The sequence below is a fragment of the Panulirus ornatus genome, chromosome 67 (genome assembly GCF_036320965.1).
Source record: "Panulirus ornatus isolate Po-2019 chromosome 67, ASM3632096v1, whole genome shotgun sequence".
Taxonomy (NCBI): Eukaryota; Metazoa; Arthropoda; class Malacostraca; order Decapoda; family Palinuridae; genus Panulirus; species Panulirus ornatus.
Genome location: NC_092290.1, coordinates 19848714 through 19870425, shown reverse-complemented (window position 1 = coordinate 19870425; position 21712 = coordinate 19848714). Strand labels below are relative to the sequence as shown.

The following is a 21712-nucleotide window of genomic DNA, read 5'->3' as shown; positions in this document are numbered from 1 at the left end:
GTGATCCACACTTCCTCTACCACTTCTGAAACCTCACTCCTCTTCCCCAATCTGATGCTCTGTACATGCCTTCACCCTCTCAATCAATACCATCCCATTAACTTCCCAGGAATACTCAACAAACTTATACCTCGGTAATTTGAGCACTCACTTTTATCCCCTTTGCCTTTGTACAATGGCACTATGCAATCATCCTGCCAATCCTCAGGCACCTCACCATGTCATACATTATTATCGTATTTATTTTTGCTTTGTCGCTGTCTCCCGTGTTAGCGAAGTAGCGCAAGAAAACAGACGTAAGAATGGCCCAACACATACACATGTATATACATATACGTCCACACACACAAATATACATACCTATACATCTCAATGTATACATATATATATACACACACAGACATATACATATATACACATGTACATAATTCATACTGTCTGCCTTTATTTATTCACCTCGCCACACATGTAATAACAACCCCCTCACCCCCATGTGTGCGAGATAGCGCTAGGGAAAGACAACAAAGGCCACATTCGTTCACACTCAGTCTCTAGCTGTCATGTAATAATGCACCGAAACCACAGCTCCCTTTCCACATCCAGGCCCCACAGAACTTTCCATGGTTTACCCCAGACGCTTCACATGCCCTGGTTCAATCCATTGACAGCACGTCGACCCCGGTATACCACATCGTTCCAATTAACTCTATTCCTTGCACGCCTTTCACCCTCCTGCAAGTTCAGGCCCCAATCACTCAAAATCTTTTTCACTCCATCTTTCCACCTCCAATTTGGTCTCCCACTTCTCGTTCCCTCCACCTCTGACACATATATCCTCTTGGTTAATCTTTCCTTAATCATTCTCTCCATATGACCAAACCATTTCAAAACACCCTCTTCTGCTCTCTCAACCACAACTCCTTTTATTACCACACATCTCTCTTACCCTTACATTACTTAATCGATCAAACCACCTCACACCACATATTGTCCTCAAACATCTCATTTCCAGCACATCCACCCTCCTGCGCACAACTCTATCCATTGCCTACGCCTCGCAACCATACAACATTGTTGGAACCACTATTCCTTCAAACATACCCATTTTTGCTTTCCGAGATAATGTTCTCGACTTCCAAACTTTCTTCAAGGTTCCTAGAATTTTCGCCCCCTCCCCCACACTATGACTCACTTCCGCTTCCATGGTTCCATACGCTGCCAGATCCACTCCCAGATATCTAAAACACTTTACTTCCACCAGTTTTTCTCCATTCAAACTTACCTCCCAATTGACTTGACCCTCAACCCTACTGTACCTAATAACCTTGCTCTTATTCACATTTACTCTCAACTTTCTTCTTACACACACTTTACCAAACTCAGTCACCAGCTTCGGCAGTTTCTTACATGAATCAGCCACCAGCGCTGTATCATCAGCAAACAATAACTGACTCGCTTCCCAAGCTCTCTCATCCACAAAAGACTGCATAATTGCCCCTCTTTCCAAAACTCTTGCATTTACCTCCCTAACAACCCCATCCATAAACAAATTAAACAACCATGGAGACATCACACACGCCTGCCGCAAACCTACATTCACTGAGAACCAATCACTTTCCTCTCTTCCTACACGTACACACGCCTTACATCCTCGATAAAAACTTTTCACGCTTCTAACAACTTGCCTCCCACACCATATATTCTTAATACCTTCCACAGGGCATCTCTATCAACTCTATCATATGCATTCTCCAGATCCATAAATGTTACATACAAATCCATTTGCTTTTCTAATTATTTCTCACATACATTCTTCAAAGCAAACACCTGATCCACACATCCTCTACCACTTCTGAAACCACACTACTCTTCCCCAATCTGATGCTCTGTACATGCCTTCACCCTCTCAATCAATACCCTCCCATATAATTTACCAGGAATACTAAACAAACTTATACCTCTGTAATTTGAGAACTTACTTTTATCCCCTTTGCCTTTGTACAATGGCACTAAGCAATCATTCCGCCAATCCTCAGGCACCTCACCATGAGTCATTCTTTTTTTATTATACTTTGTCGCTGTCTCCCGTGTTTGCGAGGTAGCGCAAGGAAACAGACGAAAGAAATGGCCCAACCCCCCCCCCATACACATGTATATACATACGTCCACACACGCAAATATACATACCTACACAGCTTTCCATGGTTTACCCCAGACGCTTCACATGCCTTGATTCAATCCACTGACAGCACGTCAACCCCGGTATACCACATTGCTCCAATTCACTCTATTCCTTGCCCTCCTTTCACCCTCCTGCATGTTCAGGCCCCGATCACACAAAATCTTTTTCACTCCATCTTTCCACCTCCAATTTGGTCTCCCTCTTCTCCTTGTTCCCTCCACCTCCGACACATATATCCTCTTGGTCAATCTTTCCTCACTCATCCTCTCCATGTGCCCAAACCACTTCAAAACACCCTCTTCTGCTCTCTCAAACTCGCACTTTTTATTTCCACACATCTCTCTTACCCTTACGTTACTCACTCGATCAAACCACCTCACACCACACACTGTCCTCAAACATCTCATTTCCAGCACATCCATCCTCCTGCGCACAACTCTATCCATAGCCCACACCTCGCAACCATACAACATTGTTGGAACCACTATTCCTTCAAACATACCCATTTTTGCTTTCCGAGATAATGTTCTCGACTTCCACACATTTTTCAAGGCCCCCAGGATTTTCGCACCCTCCCCCACCCTATGATCCACTTCCGCTTCCATGGTTCCATCCGCTGCCAGATCCACTCCCAGATATCTAAAACACTTCACTTCCTCCAGTTTCTCTCCATTCAAACTCACCTCCCAATTGACTTGACCCTCAACCCTACTGTACCTAATAACCTTGCTCTTATTCACATTTACTCTTAACTTTCTTCTTCCACACACTTTTCCAAACTCAGTCACCAGCTTCTGCAGTTTCTCACATGAATCAGCCACCAGCGCTGTATCATCAGCGAACAACAACTGACTCACTTCCCAAGCTCTCTCATCCCCAACAGACTTCATACTTGCCCCTCTTTTCAAAACTCTTGCATTCACCTCCCTAACAACCCCATCCATAAACAAATTAAACAACCATGGAGACATCACACACCCCTGCCCTGCCACAGGGCATCTCTATCAACTCTATCATATGCATTCTCCAGATCCATAAATGTTACATACAAATCCATTTGCTTTTCTAAGTATTTCTCACATACATTCTTCAAAGCAAACACCTGATCCACACATCCTCTACCACTTCTGAAACCACACTGCTCTTCCCCAATCTGATGCTCTGTACATGCCTTCACCCTCTCAATCAATACCCTCCCATATAATTTACCAGGAATACTCAACAAACTTATACCTCTGTAATTTGAGCACTCACTCTTATCCCCTTTGCCTTTGTACAATGGCACTATGCACGCATTCCGCCAATCCTCAGGCACCTCACCATGAGTCAAACATACATTAAATAACCTTACCAACCAGTCAACAATACAGTCACCCCCTTTTTTAATAAATTCCACTGCAATACCATCCAAACCTGCTGCCTTGCCGGCTTTCATCTTCCGCAAAGCTTTCACTACCTCCTCTCTGTTTACCAAATCATTTTCCCTAACCCTCTCACTTTGCACACCACCTCGACCAAAACACCCTATATCTGCCACTCTATCATCAAACACATTCAACAAACCTTCAAAATACTCACTCCATCTCCTTCTCACATCACCTCCCCATTTGCGCCCTTCACTGAAGTTCCCATTTGCTCCCTTGTCTTACGCACTTTATTTACCTCCTTCGAGAACATCTTTTTATTCTCCCTAAAATTTAATGATACTCTCTCACCCCAACTCTCATTTGCCCTTTTTCTCACCTCTTGCACCTTTCTCTTGACCTCCTGTCTCTTTCTTTTATACATCTCCCACTCAATTTCATTTTTTCCCTGCAAAAATCGTCCAAATGCCTCTCTCTTCTCTTTCACTAATACTCTTACTTCTTCATCCCACCACTCACTACCCTTTCTAATCAACCCACCTCCCACTCTTCTCATGCCACAAGCATCTTTTGCGCAATCCATCACTGATTCCCTAAATACATCCCATTCCTCCCCCACTCCCCTTACTTCCATTGTTCTCACCTTTTTCCATTCTGTACTCAGTCTCTCTTGGTACTTCCTCACACAGGTCTCCTTCTCAAGCTCACTTACTCTCACCACCCTCTTCACCCCAACATTCACTCTTCTTTTCTGAAAACCCATACAAATCTTCACCTTAGCCTCCACAAGATAATGATCAGACATCCCTCCAGTTGCACCTCTCAGCACATTAACATCCAAAAGTCTCTCTTTCGCACACCTGTCAATTAACACGTAATCCAATAACACTCTCTGGCCATCTCTCCTACTTACATAAGTATACTTATGTATATCTCGCTTTTTAAACCAGGTATTCCCAATCATCAGTCCTTTTTCAGCACATAAATCTACAAGCTCTTCACCATTTCCATTTACAACACTGAACACCCCATGTATACCAATTATTCCCTCAACTGCCACATTACTCACCTTTGCATTCAAATCACCCATCACTATGACCCGGTCTCGTGCATCAAAACCACTAACACACTCATTCAGCTGCTCCCAAAACACTTGCCTCTCTTGATACATACATTAAATAACCTTACCAACGAGTCAACAGTACAGTCACCCCCTTTTTTAATAAATTCCACTGCAATACCATCCAAACACTCCGCCTTGCTGGCTTTCATCTTCCACAAAGCTTTTACTACCTATTCTCTGTTTACCAAATCATTCTCCCTAACCCTCTCACCCTGCACACCACCTCGACCAAAACACCCAATATCTGCCACTCTATCATCAAACACATTCAACAAACCTTCAAAATACTCACTCCATCTCCTCCTCACATCACCACTACTTGTTATCACCTCCCCATTAGCCCCCTTCACTGAAGTTCCCATTTGCTCCCTTGTCTTACGCACTTTATTTACCTCCTTCCAAAACATCTTTTTATTCTCCCTAAAATTTAATGATACTCTCTCACCCCAACTCTCATTTGCCCTCTTTTTCACCTCTTGCACCTTTCTCTTGACCTCCTGCCTCTTTCTTTTATACATCTCCCAGTCATTTGCATTTTTTCCTTGCAAAAATCTTCCAAATGCCTCTCTCTTCTCTTTCACTAATAATCTTACTTCTTCATCCCACCACTCTACCCTTTCTAATCAACCCACCTCCCTCGCTTCTCATGCCGCAAGCATCTTTTGCACAAGCCATCACTGCTTCCCTGAATATATATATTTTTCATTTACTTGTTATACATAACCACTGTCGACCGCATTAATGAGATAGCACAAGGAAATGGATGATGAATGGCCAAACCCACCCACATACACATGTATATACATAAACGACCACAAACGCACATATACATACATATACATTTCCACATATACATATATATACACAGATATATACATACATACACATGTACATATTCATACTTGCTGCCTTCATCCATTCCCGTCACCACCCCGCCACACACAAAATAGCATCCCCCCCACTCCTGCAAGGCAGCACCAAGAACATACAAAAAAGGCCACATTCGTTCACACTCACTCTCTAGCTGTCATGTGTAAGGCATCAAAACCACAGCTCCCTTTCCACATCCATGCCCTACAGACCTTTCCATGGTGTACCCAAGATGCTTCACATGCCCTGGTTCAATCCACTGACAGCACGTCAACCACGGTATACCACATTTTTACAATAATCAACTCCATTCCTTGTACGCTTTTCACCCTCCTGTATGTTCAGGCCCTGATCACTCAAAATCTTTTTCATTCCATCCTTCCACCTCCAATTTGGTCTCCCACTTTTCCTTCTTCCCTCCACCTCCACATATATCCTTTGTCAACCTTTCTCACTCACTCTCTTCATGTGTCCTCGATAAAAACTTTTCACTGCTTCTAACAACTTGCCTCCCACATCATACATTCTTAATACCTTCCACAGAGCATCTCTATCAATTCTATCATATGCCTTCTCCAGATCCATAAATGCTACATACAAATCCATCTGTTTTTCTAAGTATTTCTCACATACATTCTTCAAAGCAAACACTTGATCCACACATCCTCTACCACTTCTGAAACCACACAGCTCTTCCCCAATTTGATGCTCTGTCCATGCCTTCACCCTCTCAATCAATACAATCCCATATAATTTCCCAGGAATACTCAAATTTATGCCTCTGTAATTCGAACACTCACCTTTATCCCCTTTGCCTTTGAATGGCCCTATGCATGCATTCCGCCAATCTTAAGGCACTTTATCATGATCCATACATACATTGAATATCCTTACCAACCAGTCAACAACACAGTCACCCCCTTTTTTTTTTTATAAATTCAACTGCAATACCATCCAAACCCACCGCCTTGCTGGCTTTCATCTTCCACAAAGCGTTCACTACCTCTTCTCTGTTCACCAAACCATTCTCCATAACCCTCTCACTTCACACACCACCCCAACCAAAACACCCTATATCTACCAATCTATCATGAAACACATTCAACAAACTTTCAAGGCCTTCACTCCATCTCCTTCTCACTTCACCAGTGCTAGTCACTACCTCTCCGTTTGTGCCCTTCTCCGAAGTTCCCATTTGTTCTCATCTTAAGCACTTTACTCACCTCCTTCCAAAACATATTATTATTATTATTCATATTCATCATACTTTGTTGCTGTCTCCTGCGTTTGCAAGGTAGCGCAAGGAAACAGATGAAAGGATAGCCCAACCCACCCATATACACATGTATATACATACACGTCCACATACGCACATATACATACCTATACATTTCAACGTATACATACATATACATACACAGACATATACATATATACACATGTACATATTCATACTTGCTGCCTTCATCCATTCCCATCACCACCCTCCCACACATGAAATGGCACCCGCTTCCCCCACGTGCGAGCGAAGTAGCTCTAGAAAAAGACAAAAAAAGCCACATCCGTTCACACTCAGTCTCTAGCTGTCATGTGCAATGCACCGAAACCACAGCTCCCTTTCCACATCCAGGCCCCACAAAACTTTCCATGGTTTACCCCAGTTACTTCACATGCCCTGGTTCAATCCACTGACAACACATCAACCCCGGTATATCACACTGTTCCAATTCACTCTACTCCTTGCACGTCTTTCACCCTCCTGTATGTTCAGGCCCTGATCGCTCAAAATCTTTTTCACTCCATCTTTCCAACTCTAAATTGGTCTCCCACTTCTCATTCCCTCCACCTTTGATACTATATCCTTTTAGTCAATCTTTCCTCACTCATTCTCTCTTTGTCACCAAACCATTTCAATACACCCTCTTCTGCTCTCTCAACCACACTCTTTTCATTACCATCACCACACATCTCTCTTACCCTTTCATTACTTGATCAAAACATCTCACACCACATATTGTCCTCAAACATCTCATTTCCAACACATCCACCCTCCTCCGCACAACCGTATCTAGAGCCCACGCCTTGCAACCATATAACGTTGGTGGAACCACTATTCCTTCAAACATACCCATTTTTGTTCTCCGAGATAATGTTCTCGCCTTCCATACATTCTTCAACACTCCCAGAACCTTCGCCCGCTCCCCCACCCTGTGACTCACTTCCGCTTCCATGGTTCCATCTGCTGTTAAATCCACTCCCAGATATATAAAACACTTCACCTCCTCCAGTTTTTCCCCATTCAAACTTACCTCCCACCTGACTTTTTCCTCAACCCTACAGAACCTAATTACCTTGCTCTTATTCACATTTCCTCTCAGCTTTCTTCTTTCACATACTTTACCAAACTCAGTCACCAACTTATGCAGTTTCTCACCTGAATCAGCCACCAGCGCTGTATCATCAGTGAGCAACAACTGACTCACTTCCCAAGCTCTCTCCATCACAACAGACTGCATACTTGCCCTTCTCTCCAAAACTCTTGCATTCACCTCCCTAACAACCCCATCCATAAACAAATTAAACAATGATGGAGACATCACGCACCCCTGCCGCAAACCAACATCCACTGGGAACCAATGACTTTCCTCTCCTCCTACTCGTACACATACGTTACATCCTTGATAAAATCTTTTGAATACTTCTAGCAACTTACCTCTCACACCATATACTCTTATTATGTTCCACACAGCATCTGTACCAACTCTATCATATGCCTTCTCCAGATCCATAAATGCTACATACAAATCCATCTGTTTTTCTACGTATTTCTCACATACATTCTTCAAAGCATACACCTGATCCACACATTCTCCGCTGCTGAAACCACGCTGCTCTCCCCAATCTGATGCTCTGTCCAAGCTTTCACCCTCTCAATCAATACCCTCCCACATAATTTCCCAGGAATACTCAACAAACATACCTCAGTAATTTGAACACTCACCTTTATCCCCTTTGCCTTTATGCAATGGCACTATGCATGCAATCTGCCAACCCTTAGTCACTTCACCATGAACCATAAATACATTGAATATTCTCACTAACCAGGTAACAACACAGTCACCCACTTACATTGAATATTCTCACTAACCAGGCAACAACACAGTCACCACTTTTTTTTTTTTTTTTTTTATAAATTCCACTGTAATACCATCCAAACCCGCTGCCTTGCCGGCTTTCATCTTCCGCAAAGCTTTCACTACCTCTTCTCTGCTTACAAAACAATTCTCCCTTACCCTCTCACTTCGCACGCTAACTCGACAAATACACCCTATATCTCCCACTCCATCATCAAACACATTCAACAAACCTTCAAAATACTCACTCCATCTCCTCACTTCACCACTACTTGTTATTACCTCCCCATTAGCCCCCTTCACCAATGTTCCCATTTGTTCTCTTGTCTTATACATTTCATTTAACTTCTTCCAAAATATCTTTTTATTCTTCCTAAAATTTAATGATACTCTCTCACCCTAACTCTCATTTGGCCTCTTTTTCACCTCTTGCATCTTTCTCTTGACCTCTTGCCTCTCTTTTATACATCTCCCAGTCATTTGCACTCTTTCCCTGCAAAAACTGTCCAAATGCCTCTCTCTTCTCTTTCACTAACAATCTTGCTTCTTCATCCCACCACTCACAACCCTTTCTAATCTGCCCATCTCCCACTTTCTCATGCCACAAGCATCTTTTGCACAAGCCATCACTGCTTTCCTAAATACATCCTATTCCTCACCCACTCCCCTGACACCATTTGCTCTCACCTTTTGCCACTCTGCAATCAATCTCTCCTGGTACTTCCTCACACAAGTCTCCTGTCCAAGCTCACCTACTCTCACCCCTCTTCATCCCAACATTCTCTCTTCTTTTCTGAAAAACTCTACAAATCTTCACCTTTGCTTCCACAACATAATGATCAGACATATCCCTCCAGTTAACCCTTTCAGCACATTAACATTCAAAAGTCCCTCTTTCACGCGCCTATCAATTAACAAGTAATCCAATAACACTCTCTGGCTATCTCTCCTACTTACATAAGTATACTTATATATATATCTCTTTTAAAACCACATATTCCCAATCACCAGTCCTTTTTCAGCGCACAAATCTACAAGCTCTTCACCATTTCCATTTACAACACTGAACACGCCATGTACACCAATTATACCCTCAACTGCAACATCACTCACCTTTGTATTGAAATCACCCATCACTATAACCCGGTCTCATGCATCAAAGCTGCTAACACACTCACTCAGCTGCTCCCAAAACACTTGCCTCTCATGATCTTTCTTCTCATGACCAGGTGCATTGGCAGTATGAGAGGGTAAAGGCATGTATGGAGCATCAGATTGGGGAGGAGCAGTGTGGTTTCAGCAGTGGTAGAGGATGTGTGGATCAGGTGTTTGCTTTGAAGAATGTGTGAAAAATACTTACAAAAACAGATGGATCTGTATATAGCACTTATGGATCTGGGGAATGCATATGATAGAGTAGATAGAGATATTTTGTGGAAAGTATCAAGATTATATGGTGTGGGAGTAAGTTGCTAGATGTAGAAAATTTTTTTTATCGAGGATGTAAGGCATGTATACGAGTAGGAAGAGAGGAAAGTGATTGGTTCCCAATGAATGTTGGTTTGTGGCAGGGATGCGTGATGTCTCCATGAATGTTTAATTTGTTTATAGATGGGGTTGTTAGGGAGGTGAATGCAAGAGTTTTGGAGAGAGGGGCAAGTATGCAGTCTGTTGTGGATGAGAGGGCTTGGGAAGTATCGAGTATTGTTAGCTGATGATCCAGCACTGGTGGCTGATTAAGTGAGAAACTGCAAAACTTGGTGACTGAGTTTGGTTAAGTGTGTGAAAGAAGAAAGCAGAGAGTCGTGAATAAGAGCAAGGTAATTAGGTGCAGTAGGGTTGAGGGAAAAATCAATTGGGAGGTAAGTTTGAATGGAAAAAACTGGAGGAAGTGAAGTGTTATAGATACCTGGGAGTGGATTTAGCAGCGGATGGAACCATAGAAGCGGAAGAGAGTCACAGGGTGGGGGAGGGGGCGAAGGTTCTAGGAGCATTAAAGAATGTGTGGAATGCGAGAACATTATCTTGGAGCAAAAATGGGTATGTTTGAAGGAATAGTGGTTCCAACAATGTCATATGGTTGTGAGGCATGGGCTATAGACAGCATTGTGCAGAGGAGGGTGGATGTGTTGGAAATGAAATGCTTGAGGACAATATGTGGTGCGAGGTGGTTTGACTGAGTAAGTAATGAAAGGGTAAGAGAGATGTGTGGTAATAAAAAGAGTGTGGTTGAGAGGGGAGAAGGGGGTGAATTGAAATGATTTGGTCACATGGAGAGGAAAGAAAGGAAAGATTGACAAAGAGGATATATGTTCAGAGGTGGCTGGAAGAAGGAGAAGTGGGAGACCAAAGTGCAGGTGGAAGGATGGAGTGAAAAAGATTTTGAGTGATCAGGGCCTGAACATACAGAAGGGTGAAAGGCATGCAAGGAATAGAGTGAATTGGAATGATGTGGTATACCAGGGGGGTCGTGCTGTCAATGGATTGAACCAAGGCATGTGAAGCATCTGGGATGAACCATAGAAAGTTTTGTGGGGGCCTGGATGTGAAAGAGAGCTGTTGTTTCAGTGCATTACACATGACAGCTAGAGACTAAGTGTTAACAAACGTGGCCTTTCTTGTCTTTTCCTAGTGCTATCTCACACGTGCACTCGGGTCTGGGTGTGTGTGTGTGTATGTGTGTGTGTGTGTGTGTGTGTGTGTGTGTGTGTGTGTGTGTGTGTGTGTGTGTGTGTGTGTGTGAGTGTGTGTGTGTGTGTGTGTGTGTGTGTGTGTGTGTGTGTGTGTGTGTGTGTGTGTGTGTGTGTGTGTGTGTGTGTGTGTGTGTGTGTGTGTGTGTGTGTGTGCTGTTTTTCATGTGTGGTGGGGTGGCAATGGGAATGGATGAAAGCAGCAAGTATGAAGATGTACATGTGTATATATGTTTATGTCTGTGTATGTATATGTATGTATAAGTTGATTTGTATAGGTACGTATATATGCATGTGTGGGCGTTTATGTATATAAATGTGCATGTGGGTAGGTTGGGCCATTCTTTCATGTGTTTTCTTGCGCTACCTTGCTAATGTGGGAGACAGCGACTAAGTACAATAAATAAATAATACACAAGTACCTCGGTCCTCATATCACAAAATGCTATGACCCTACTATTTCTAAAACTTCTGATATGTCATAACCTTCTACCATAACATGGCACCACTCAAATTTTCAAATTTCTTTCCACTCTAAAAGAGCTTTCAAATTCATAGAAGTTAACAATTAAATCTAACAAAAGTAAACTTTGCTGACATTAGTTTACAACCTCTAGCACTATCACACAGTAGCATCACTCCTCACTGTAAAGGGTTAGCTAACCTGGGACCCAAAAATGAGTAATCTAAGATGCCACCTATATCAGGTAATTGACATCCTTCTAACTCTGCCTAGCCCTGAGATTTAACCTAGATCTTATAAATGTAGTAAATAAAATGCCTTACTTTCAACCTACTAAGTCCTCTTTTAAAATACAGCATGTATGAAATATATCTGGGAGTTAATTACTCATACAACAATCACTATCACATCATTTGATTACTAAGTGTACAAAAATACATGTCCTCTAAGAGATGGGAACTCAACTGTGTCCACCAAAAGCAAAATTTTATGACAAAATACTTTTAAGCATAAAAAATTAACCAAAATCACTTTAAAAATTCCTGTTGTGCTGCAAAGTAATTTCAGTATTACCCAAAAAGGCAACAATCTGATACAAGATCAAGCAAGGATACCATAAACAATTAAATGTATACTGAGCCAATAATGAAAATAAATCTTTGCTACTTACCTGTTTGCCTTTCTCATAGGGAACTTCCTGTGTGTCGCGAGAATTTGTCACAGGTTTGTTCTCGTTGTTTTCCAACCGAATATGGCGAAGTTGGTTATTTGGAACATCCTTGACATAAATCCACTTGACGCGAAACTGTCCTTTCCACTTATCTTGAGCCCACACAGAAGAAGATGAATTGTAGTCCACTATGGAGATCATCTGAGCTAAACCACAAAAATGACCAGATCCATTCACTGAGAAGAAAAGGTATACAGGTCCCTTCCCCTCTCGCTCACGAAAAGCAGAGTCTAGACGCTTGTTACCATGTTCAGTGGAGCACCATATCTCATACTTGATAGAACGGTGAATATCATCCTCTGAGTAAGATTTAATCACAAAAAAACGTGCATTTTTCGGATTAAGGTCAAAGTCCTTTGGGTTGTAATCATTACGCATACGAAGACCTTCAAGGATTGGGTCATCTGGTTGCAACTCAGCAGGTAGCTGCCCCGGAACATGAGGCAAGGGAGCACGTTGAGATACTGACATAGGGGGTCCACTCTGGGAGGAAGGGGGCAGTTCCATGGTTGCATGCATGACCCCACTTGGAAGCAAGGGCTGTGGAGAAGTCTGCTGTTGCTGTTGAGGTGATGGTGGCAGTTGTTGCTGGAGCTGCTGATGCTGATGCTGGTGTTGCTGTTGCTGCTGATGTTGATGCTGCTGATGGAGGTGCTGCTGGTGCACATTCTGCTGATGTGCATGCTGCTGGTGCGGGCTCTGCTGGTGCTGAGGTGGGGATGTTTGTAAAGGCTGCAGCTGTGGCTGCTCTTGTTGCTGTCCACTCTGCTGCTGCTGTCCTGATTGCTGCACTTGCTGCGGAGGAGGCACCTGGGGTGGGGTACGTGGTGGTGGTGTAGAGTATGAAGTGGAGGAAGTGGAGCGTGACCCTCCCCGTGGAGCCTCCCATGCTGGACGTGGTACTGGGGGAGGAGCCACAGGTTTCGGTCCACCACCATTTTTACCCTCCCATGTCCCAATATCCATATGGCGACCAGGCACAATTGAAGACATGGTGGTTTTGTCACGTCGCCCCTTTGGCTGAGGCTTGGCTGGCTGAGATGCAATGCTGGCCCATGACATACCTTTTTTGGTCTGACCCAGACCAACAGATGTCTCCCCTCCTGGGCTGCTTCCCCCATTGGGCTTAACTTCAACTCCACTACTTCCATTTGTTGCTGCATTTTTACCAATTCCTGATCCACCTTCTCTGGGTAAGTCTTGACCAGTCTTAGGATCAGTTATAGTAAGTCCTTGTACACCCTGATCTAGAGCCTTTACACGATCATCAGTGTACAAGTTATCCCGCTGATAGTAGTCATCATATGGCTTATTTCCTCCCCGAACATCTGAACCTCCCCATGCATTGTAGTCACCATTTCCGTGGAAACCGTAGTTGAAGCCTGGAGGGTTGAATCCACCGAAACTGCCACTACCAAACATGCCATCAATGGCACTGTGTGAGTCATATCCCATCTGTCCCCCATAGCCTCCAAGAAAAGTTTGCATGTGGTCACCCCCATTGCTCCAAGTTCCGTCACCAACTCCGAATGCCTGAAAAAAATGTCACATTATACAGTGCAATTTCAGACGAAATAAAATATAATACAAGAACAACAGCAAAAACTGGTTTAATTTTCATGTCTTATTCATTCTAAATTGCCAGCAGTGTTCCCACATTCAAATCAGGATGAAACATGCATAATCTTCTACAAATATTTCAGCTACCATCCATTTTCATACCTTTAAGTATCTACATGAAAATCTAAAAATAACAGCTAAAAAAATCATGCATTTTCAGTCATCTAACAAAAGGCTAGTTACCACTCACACTATACATCACACTCAAAGCATTTCCTGAAGGATCAGTAAGTAAAGTAGGTAATACATATTTACATTAGGCAATGTCGCTCTGTGAAAAGGAGAAATGAGAACAGTCTCACCAAATATACAGTGAACATGGGGGGAAAAAGTTATGATTAAAATGAGAATGGAAAATGGAGAGAAATGACAAAAAAAAATCAAAGATAATACTAATATCACTCTCTCTCTCTCTCTCCCAAAAGTAGAATCTGAGGTTAAGGGTTACACTAGTTCCAGTTCCAATATGAACAGTATGTCCCGTATCAATTCTAGTAAGAACATGAAATAAAAAGCAGCCAATGCTGGAAGAAGAAATATGCCTATGGTGTGGTTTCTAGTGCCCATCAAAACCATATCTATCACTACTTTAATTAGTATTTCATTAAATCTAATTTAAGATGTAACTAAACCACCAAAACTAGAATCATATAGAAATATCAAAATGAAAAATCAAGGTACTGTAATATTTAAACGAAAGAAAATAAAAAAATCAAACAGTCTAAGACTATCAATTTTGTACAATAATAAAGATACACAAGTAGAAAAATTTTCACAAAATAAATTTTCCCATCAAGAGACTTAATTATGATGCATAAACATTCCAAACCATACATGCAACATATGCTTGAAAAAATGTAAATGTGGTTATGTGTTCCCATAAAACCAGACCCACAAAACCTGTTTGATGTCTCTGGTCCAACGGATCTTAACTTACTAGAAATAAAAACAAGCATGGATGCTAAATCATTAACGCAAAGTACATTTCAGTTTCCCCCAAAGAAACAATACTTCCCACGTATTCCCCATGTGTCATAAAAGGCAACTTAAGGGGGCAGGAGCAGGGGCTAGAACCCCCTCCCTGTATTCAAAATTCTAAAAAGGGAAACAGGAGTCATGCAGGGAGAGCTCATCCTCCTCAAAGGCTCAGACTGGGATGTCTAAATGCGTGTGGGTGTAACCAAGATTAGAAAAAAGGAGATAGGTAGTATGTTGAGGAAAGGAACCTAGATGTTTTGGCTCTGAGTGAAATGAAGCTCAAGGGTAAAGGGGAGGAATGGTTTGGAAATGTCTTGGGAGTAAAGTCAGGGGTTACTGAGAGGACAAGAGCAAAGGAAGGAGTGGCACTCCTCCTGAAGCAAGAGCTGTGGGAACATGTGTTAGAGTGTAAGAAAGTAAACTCTAGATTGATATGGGTAAAACTGAAAGTGGATGGAGAGAGATGAGTGATTATTGGTTCCTATGCACCTAGTCATGAGAAGAAAGATCAGTAGAGGCAAGTGTTTTGGAAGCAGCTGAGTGAGTGTGTTAACAGCTTTGATGCACGAGACCAGATTATAGTGATGGGTGATTTGAATGCAAAGGTGAGTAATGTGGCAGTTGAGGGTATAATTGGTGTACATAGAATGTTCAGTGTTGTAAGTGGAAATGGTGAAGAGCTTGTGGATTTGTGTTCTGAAAAAAAGTACTGGTGATTGGGAATACTTGGTTTAAAAAGAGATATATACACAAGTGTACACATGTGAGTAGGAGAGACGGCCAGAGGGTGTTACTGGATTACGTGTTAATTGATAGGCGTGTGAAAGAGAGACTTTTGGATGTTAATGTGCTGAGAGGGGCAGCTGGAGGGATGTCTGATCACTATCTTGTGGAGGCAAAGGTGAAGATTTGCAGAGGTTTTCAGAAAAGAAGAGAGAATGTTGGGGTGAAGAAAGTGGTGAGAGTAAGTGAGCTTGGTAAGGATACTTGTGTGAGGAAGTACCCGGAGGGATTGAGTGCAGAATGGAAAAAGGTGAGAGCAAATGACATAAGGGGAGTGGGGGAGGAATGGGATGCATTTAGGGAAGCAGTGATGGCTTGCGAAAAAGATGCATGTGGCATGAGAAAGGTGGGAGGTGGGCAGATTAGAAAGGGTAGTGAATGGTGGGATAAAGAAGCACAATAGTTAGTGAAAGAGAAGAGAGAAGCATTTGGTCGATTTTTGCAAGGAAGTAGTGCAAATGACTGGGAGATATATAAGAGTAAATGACAGGAGGTCAAGAGAAAGGTGCAAGAGGTGAAAAAGAGGGCAAATGAGAGTTGGGGTGAGAGAGTGTCATTAAATTTTAGGGAGAATAAAAAGAAGCTTTGGAAGGAGGGAAACAAAGTGTGTAAGACAACAGGACAAATGGGAACATCGGCGAAGGGGGCAAATGGGGAGGTAATAACAAGTAGTGATGAAGTGAAAAGGAGATGGAGTGAGTATTTTGAAGGTTTGTTGAATGTGTTTGATGATAGAGCGGTAGATATAGGGTGTTTTGGTCGGGGTGGTGTGTGAAATGAGAGGGTTAGGGAGAATGGCTTGGTGAACAGAGAAGAGGTAGTGAAAGCTTTGCAGAAGATTAAAGCCAGCAAGGCGGCAGGTTTGGATGGTATTGCAGTGGAATTCATTAAAAAAGGCAGTGACTGTGTTGTTGATTGGTTGGTAAGGATATTCCTGTATGTATGGATCATGGTAAAGTGCCTGAAGATTGGCAGAATGCATGCATAATGCCATTGTACAAAGGCAAAGGGGATAAATGTGAGTGCTCAAATCACAGAGGCATAAGTTTGTTGAGTATTCCTGGGAAATTGTATGGGAGGGTAACAACTGAAAGGATAAAGGCATGTACAGAGCATCAGATTAGGGAAGAGCAGTATGGTTTCACAAGCGGTAGAGAATGTGTGGATCAGGTGTTTGCTTTGGAAAATGTATGAGAAATACTTAGAAAAACAGATGGATTTGTATGTAGAATTTATGGATCTGGGGAAGGCATATGACAGGGTGGATAGAGATGCTTTGTGGAAAGTTGTAAGAGTATATGGTGTGGGAGGTGGTAAGTTGCTAGTAGCAGTGGAAAGTTTTTATCGAGGATGTAAGGCATGTGTATGAGTAGGAAGAGAGGAAAGTGATTGGTTCCCAGTGAATGCTGATTTAGGGAAGGGGTGCATGATGTCTCCATGGCTGATTAATTTGTTTAAGGATGGGGTGGTTAGGGAAGTGAATGCAAGAGTTTTGGAGACAGAGACAAGTATGCAGTCTGTTATGGATGAGAGGGCTTAGGAAGTGAGTCAGTTGTTGTTCGCTGATGATGCAGCGCTGGTGGCTGATTCGGGTGAGAAACTGCAGAAGTTGGTGACTGAGTTTGGTAAAAAGTGTGAAAGCAGAAAGTTGAGAGTAGATGTGAATAAGAGTAAGGCCATTAGGTTTAGTAGAGTTGAAGGACAAGTCACTTGGGAGGTGAGTAAGGTCAATAGGTTCAGTAGAGTTGAAGGACACATCAATTGGAGGAGAGTTTGAATGGAGAAAAACTGGAGGAAGTGAAGTGTTTTAGATATCTAAGATTGGATTTAGCAGCGGATGGAACCATGGAAGCAGAAGAGAGTCACAGGGTGGGGGAGGAAGTGAATGTTCTGGGAGCATTGAAGAATGTGTGGAAGGTGAGAACATTATCTCGGAGCAAAAATGGGTATGTTTGAAGGATTAGTGGTTCCAACGTCATACGGTGGTTGCGAGTCATGGGCTATAGATAGGGTTGTGTGGAGGAGGGTGGATGTGTTGGAAATGAAATGTTTGAGGACAAAATGTGGTGTGAGGTGGTTTGATTAAGTAATGACAGGGTAAGAGATATGTGTGGCAATAAAAAGTGTGGCTGAGAGAGCAGAAGAGGGTGTGTTGAAATGGTTTGGACACCTGGAGAGAATGAGAGAGGAAAGATTGACAAAGAGGATATATGTGTCAGAGGTGAAGGGAAGGAGAAGCGGGAGACCAAACTGGAAGTGGGAGGATGGAGTGAAAAAGATTTTGAGAGATTGGGGCCTGAGCATAAAGGAGGGTGAAAGGTGTGCAAGGAACAGATTGAATTGGAACGATTTGGTATACTGGGGTGGACGTGCAGTCAATGGATTGAACCAGGGAATATGAAAAGTCTGGGGTAAACTATGGAAAGGTCTGTAGGGCCTGCATGTGGAAAGGGAGCTGTGTTTTCAGGGCATTACATATGACAGCTAGAGATTGAGTGTGAATGAAAGTGGCCTTTTTTTTTCTCTGTTCCTGCCGCTGCCTCGAGGTGGCAACGGAAATGGATGAAGGCAGCAAGTATGGATATATGCATGTGTATAAATGTATATGTCTGTGTATGTATATGTTGAAATGTATATGTATGTATATGTGCATGTGTGGGCATTTATGTATATACATGTGTATGTGGGTGGGTTGGGTTATTCTCATCTGTTTCCTTGCTCTATCTTACTAACACGGGAGACAGCGGTTAAGTGTAATAAATAAATACAAATAAACATTTCAGTTTTAACAGCAAGAGGATAAAATGGAAGACCTAATTGAAGAAATGTGTTTGATACAATAGGAATTCCATCTGAATGTCAAAACATACATGAAACAGACACAACCAATAAGAAAAAACACAAGAGACCCAGACTGGAATGAGCAAGATGCTCCCTCAGGGGGAGGAGAAAACAACTTACAGATACTCTAAAAAAAAGCCCTAACTCGTTCATCAAAGAAAAGGAAACCAGTCCAATGAATAAGCAGACTTTAACCTTAAACTCAAAAGTGATATGGAACCCAGGAAAAAGAGAGAGCCATCAGTGGGACAGGAAAAAACAAAATACAGTACTTTTATTTCTATGAAAAATTTAAACTGATGATCAAAAGTTCCATTGGCCTACTATGAAAAGGAGACTCATAATATCATTACCATAAGATGAGTGATACTGATAAAGTAGGTTTTGAAGGAAGAAATTGTATTCTCTCCACAGCAGTGCCCTGCAAGCACTGAGATATTTCTTGGGAATACTGGGTTAGGTTTCCTTCCTGACCTCAATAACTTGGTGATCAATCACAGCTTTGCCACACTTCTAAACCAATTTGTTGCCAAAGCCTCTAATCAACGACAGGTTTTGCACTATGCCAATCAGTAACCACACCCTAGCCAGTAACACCTTCAATTTGGCTCCCTTATGTTAAAGCCCTTATATTTCATTGACCATATCACCAATTCATGGAAACTACCAAAATGAAAATGGAAATGGTTCTTAAAGGAGGGTAGGAAAAACTAATAGCATGCATCATCATAAAAAGAAAATTTTTTCTCTTCTGCAATAATCTGCAAGCACTGAGAGCATATCCATATGAAAGCAGATGGCTAAAAAAATTCAGTGCACATGACAAAAACAAAGGTATAAACTGGGAGTCCCCAGCTTACAAATGGACCCTGTAAGTCGGATAATATTGAGAAATGATGATTTGCTATTAATCATAATAAAAGTAAATACCTACACCTGCAAGCAACACTGTAATACTGCTGCATTCTGAATTTTTTCTTCCATACTTGTTTGCCACTTCCTGCATTGGCAATATGGTGCCAAGAACAGTCAAAATCAGGCCTTATTTGCTCACATCCTTCCTCTAGCTAACTACAACCCCATATCTAAAAACCATGCCCCACAGATCCTTTCATGGTTTACTACAGCTGCTTTATACGCCCTGGTTCTGTACGCTGACAGCACTTCACCCCCCGTAAACAACATCACTCCACTCCTTGTTTCATTTATTCTCATCTTTTGCCACTCTCTCCTGGTACTGCTTCACACAAGTCACTTTTTCCCAAGCTCACCTACTTTCACCACCTTCTTCTCACCCATACTGTTTCCTGTTTTCCAAAACCTCTACAAGTCTACATACTTGTTTCCAACAAGTAATGATCAGATATCCCAACAGCTGCCCTTCTCAGCACATTCACACTCAAGTCTTCCTTTTGCATGCCTATCTATTACGATCGAATATAATTCAATAATGCCCCCAACTGTCTTCCCTACTCTATATATACTTATGAATTTTTTCACAACTGATTGCCATTTCCCATGTTAGTGTGGTAGCACCACAAAACAGACAAAGAAAAAGAGATCACTCACATACACATATATATGCACATAAACATACATACATATATATACATATACATATGTACACATGTAACTGTTCATACTTGCTCGCCTTCACCCATTCCTGATGAAATAAGTATTGTTAACAAAATGTCATATATGGCAACAATTAATGTAATAAAAATCACATTCAAATTCTGCGGTTTGTAAGTATGGATGATCATTTGTATGCTGGACTAGGAATTCAGATGTACTCTTTGGAGCATGTTTGTAAGTTCGGGTGTTTTTCAGTCAGATGTTCATAAGTTGGGATCTCCCAGAATACCTTTTTTAGCAATTAAAGGTGTACTGAAAACAACTCTTTTGGAGGAGAAAACTTCAGGACCATAGGCATTTTTGAGGAAGGCTAAAGAAGATGCTAACTCCTAAACATAAGGAGCTCTAGCATACACCACAACTAGTTTCTCCTCCAAGAAGGGTAAAAATAATTTCCAAGGAAATCCCTACAGAATCCCAAAAGATTTAGAAATCCTTTGGGAAGTCCAAAAGATTTAGAAGATATTTGAATGGGCACATAGCATAATGTTTTCTTGAAGAGAGGATGAAAAATAGAACCAAACAAGTTTCTTTGATATGGAAAAACATGATAATAACTTTCTTCCAGTGCCCAAATTACATGGGAGAGAGTATAAGCACAAAGAAGCTAATAAATTAAAATGTTATGTACTGTCTGAATCAAGTAAGCTAGAGGGGAACAATGATAACTTTCCTTGCTTCTAAGTCTTCGATGAACACCTGAAATATTATCAAAGCATGTGGTACTTTCTGAAACTTTCCCCTGTATTTAGACTACAAGTACCCATGTGCCTACCCCTACATTGTTAATTTCAGATATTTTTTACCCCAATGTCCAGGCTCCTGGCTATTGAAATCAATTTCTCAACTTATACTACCATGGATATGTTGAGTGTTGAATTGTTTCCACAATTTTAATTCATCTTTTGGTCTTGTCTTATCTCTGCTCTTTTAACTTCTATCATTTATCATATACTCAAACTTAGGCAGAGTATGATCATATTTTGCAAGCAGTGTATCATATATAATATTCACAATAGCCATGCTAGTATGTGTGAAAATCTAGCTCTGTCTACCTATCTATCTATCTATATTTCTGATGCCCATTACCTCTGGAAATTCCCATCGAGAAGACGACCACAGCAAAAGAGTTTCCACTTATCCCTGACCTTATAAGCCTCCCTTGAATACATCATTCCATGCATTCTTCCCCTAATTCTCTTCCTCCAGTACTTTTCCACCCTATTTCCCCATGTCACAGGCAGTCTTCCTCAGACATTAACCCCTTTAATTGTACTATCATACACTCTCCTTGTAAAC

The 21712-nt window shown here is 41.8% G+C and overlaps 1 protein-coding gene across 2 annotated transcripts in view; it reads right to left on the bottom strand.

Moving 5' to 3' along the window:
* LOC139747087 (YTH domain-containing family protein 2-like) overlaps positions 1-21712 on the bottom strand; it is a 141199-nt gene that overhangs the window by 60921 nt on the left and 58566 nt on the right. For both annotated transcript variants that reach the window (XM_071658894.1, XM_071658895.1), the window contains exon 4: positions 12497-14089. In XM_071658894.1, coding sequence (XP_071514995.1) covers positions 12497-14089 — 1593 coding nt within the window. The remainder of the gene's footprint in view (positions 1-12496; positions 14090-21712) is intronic.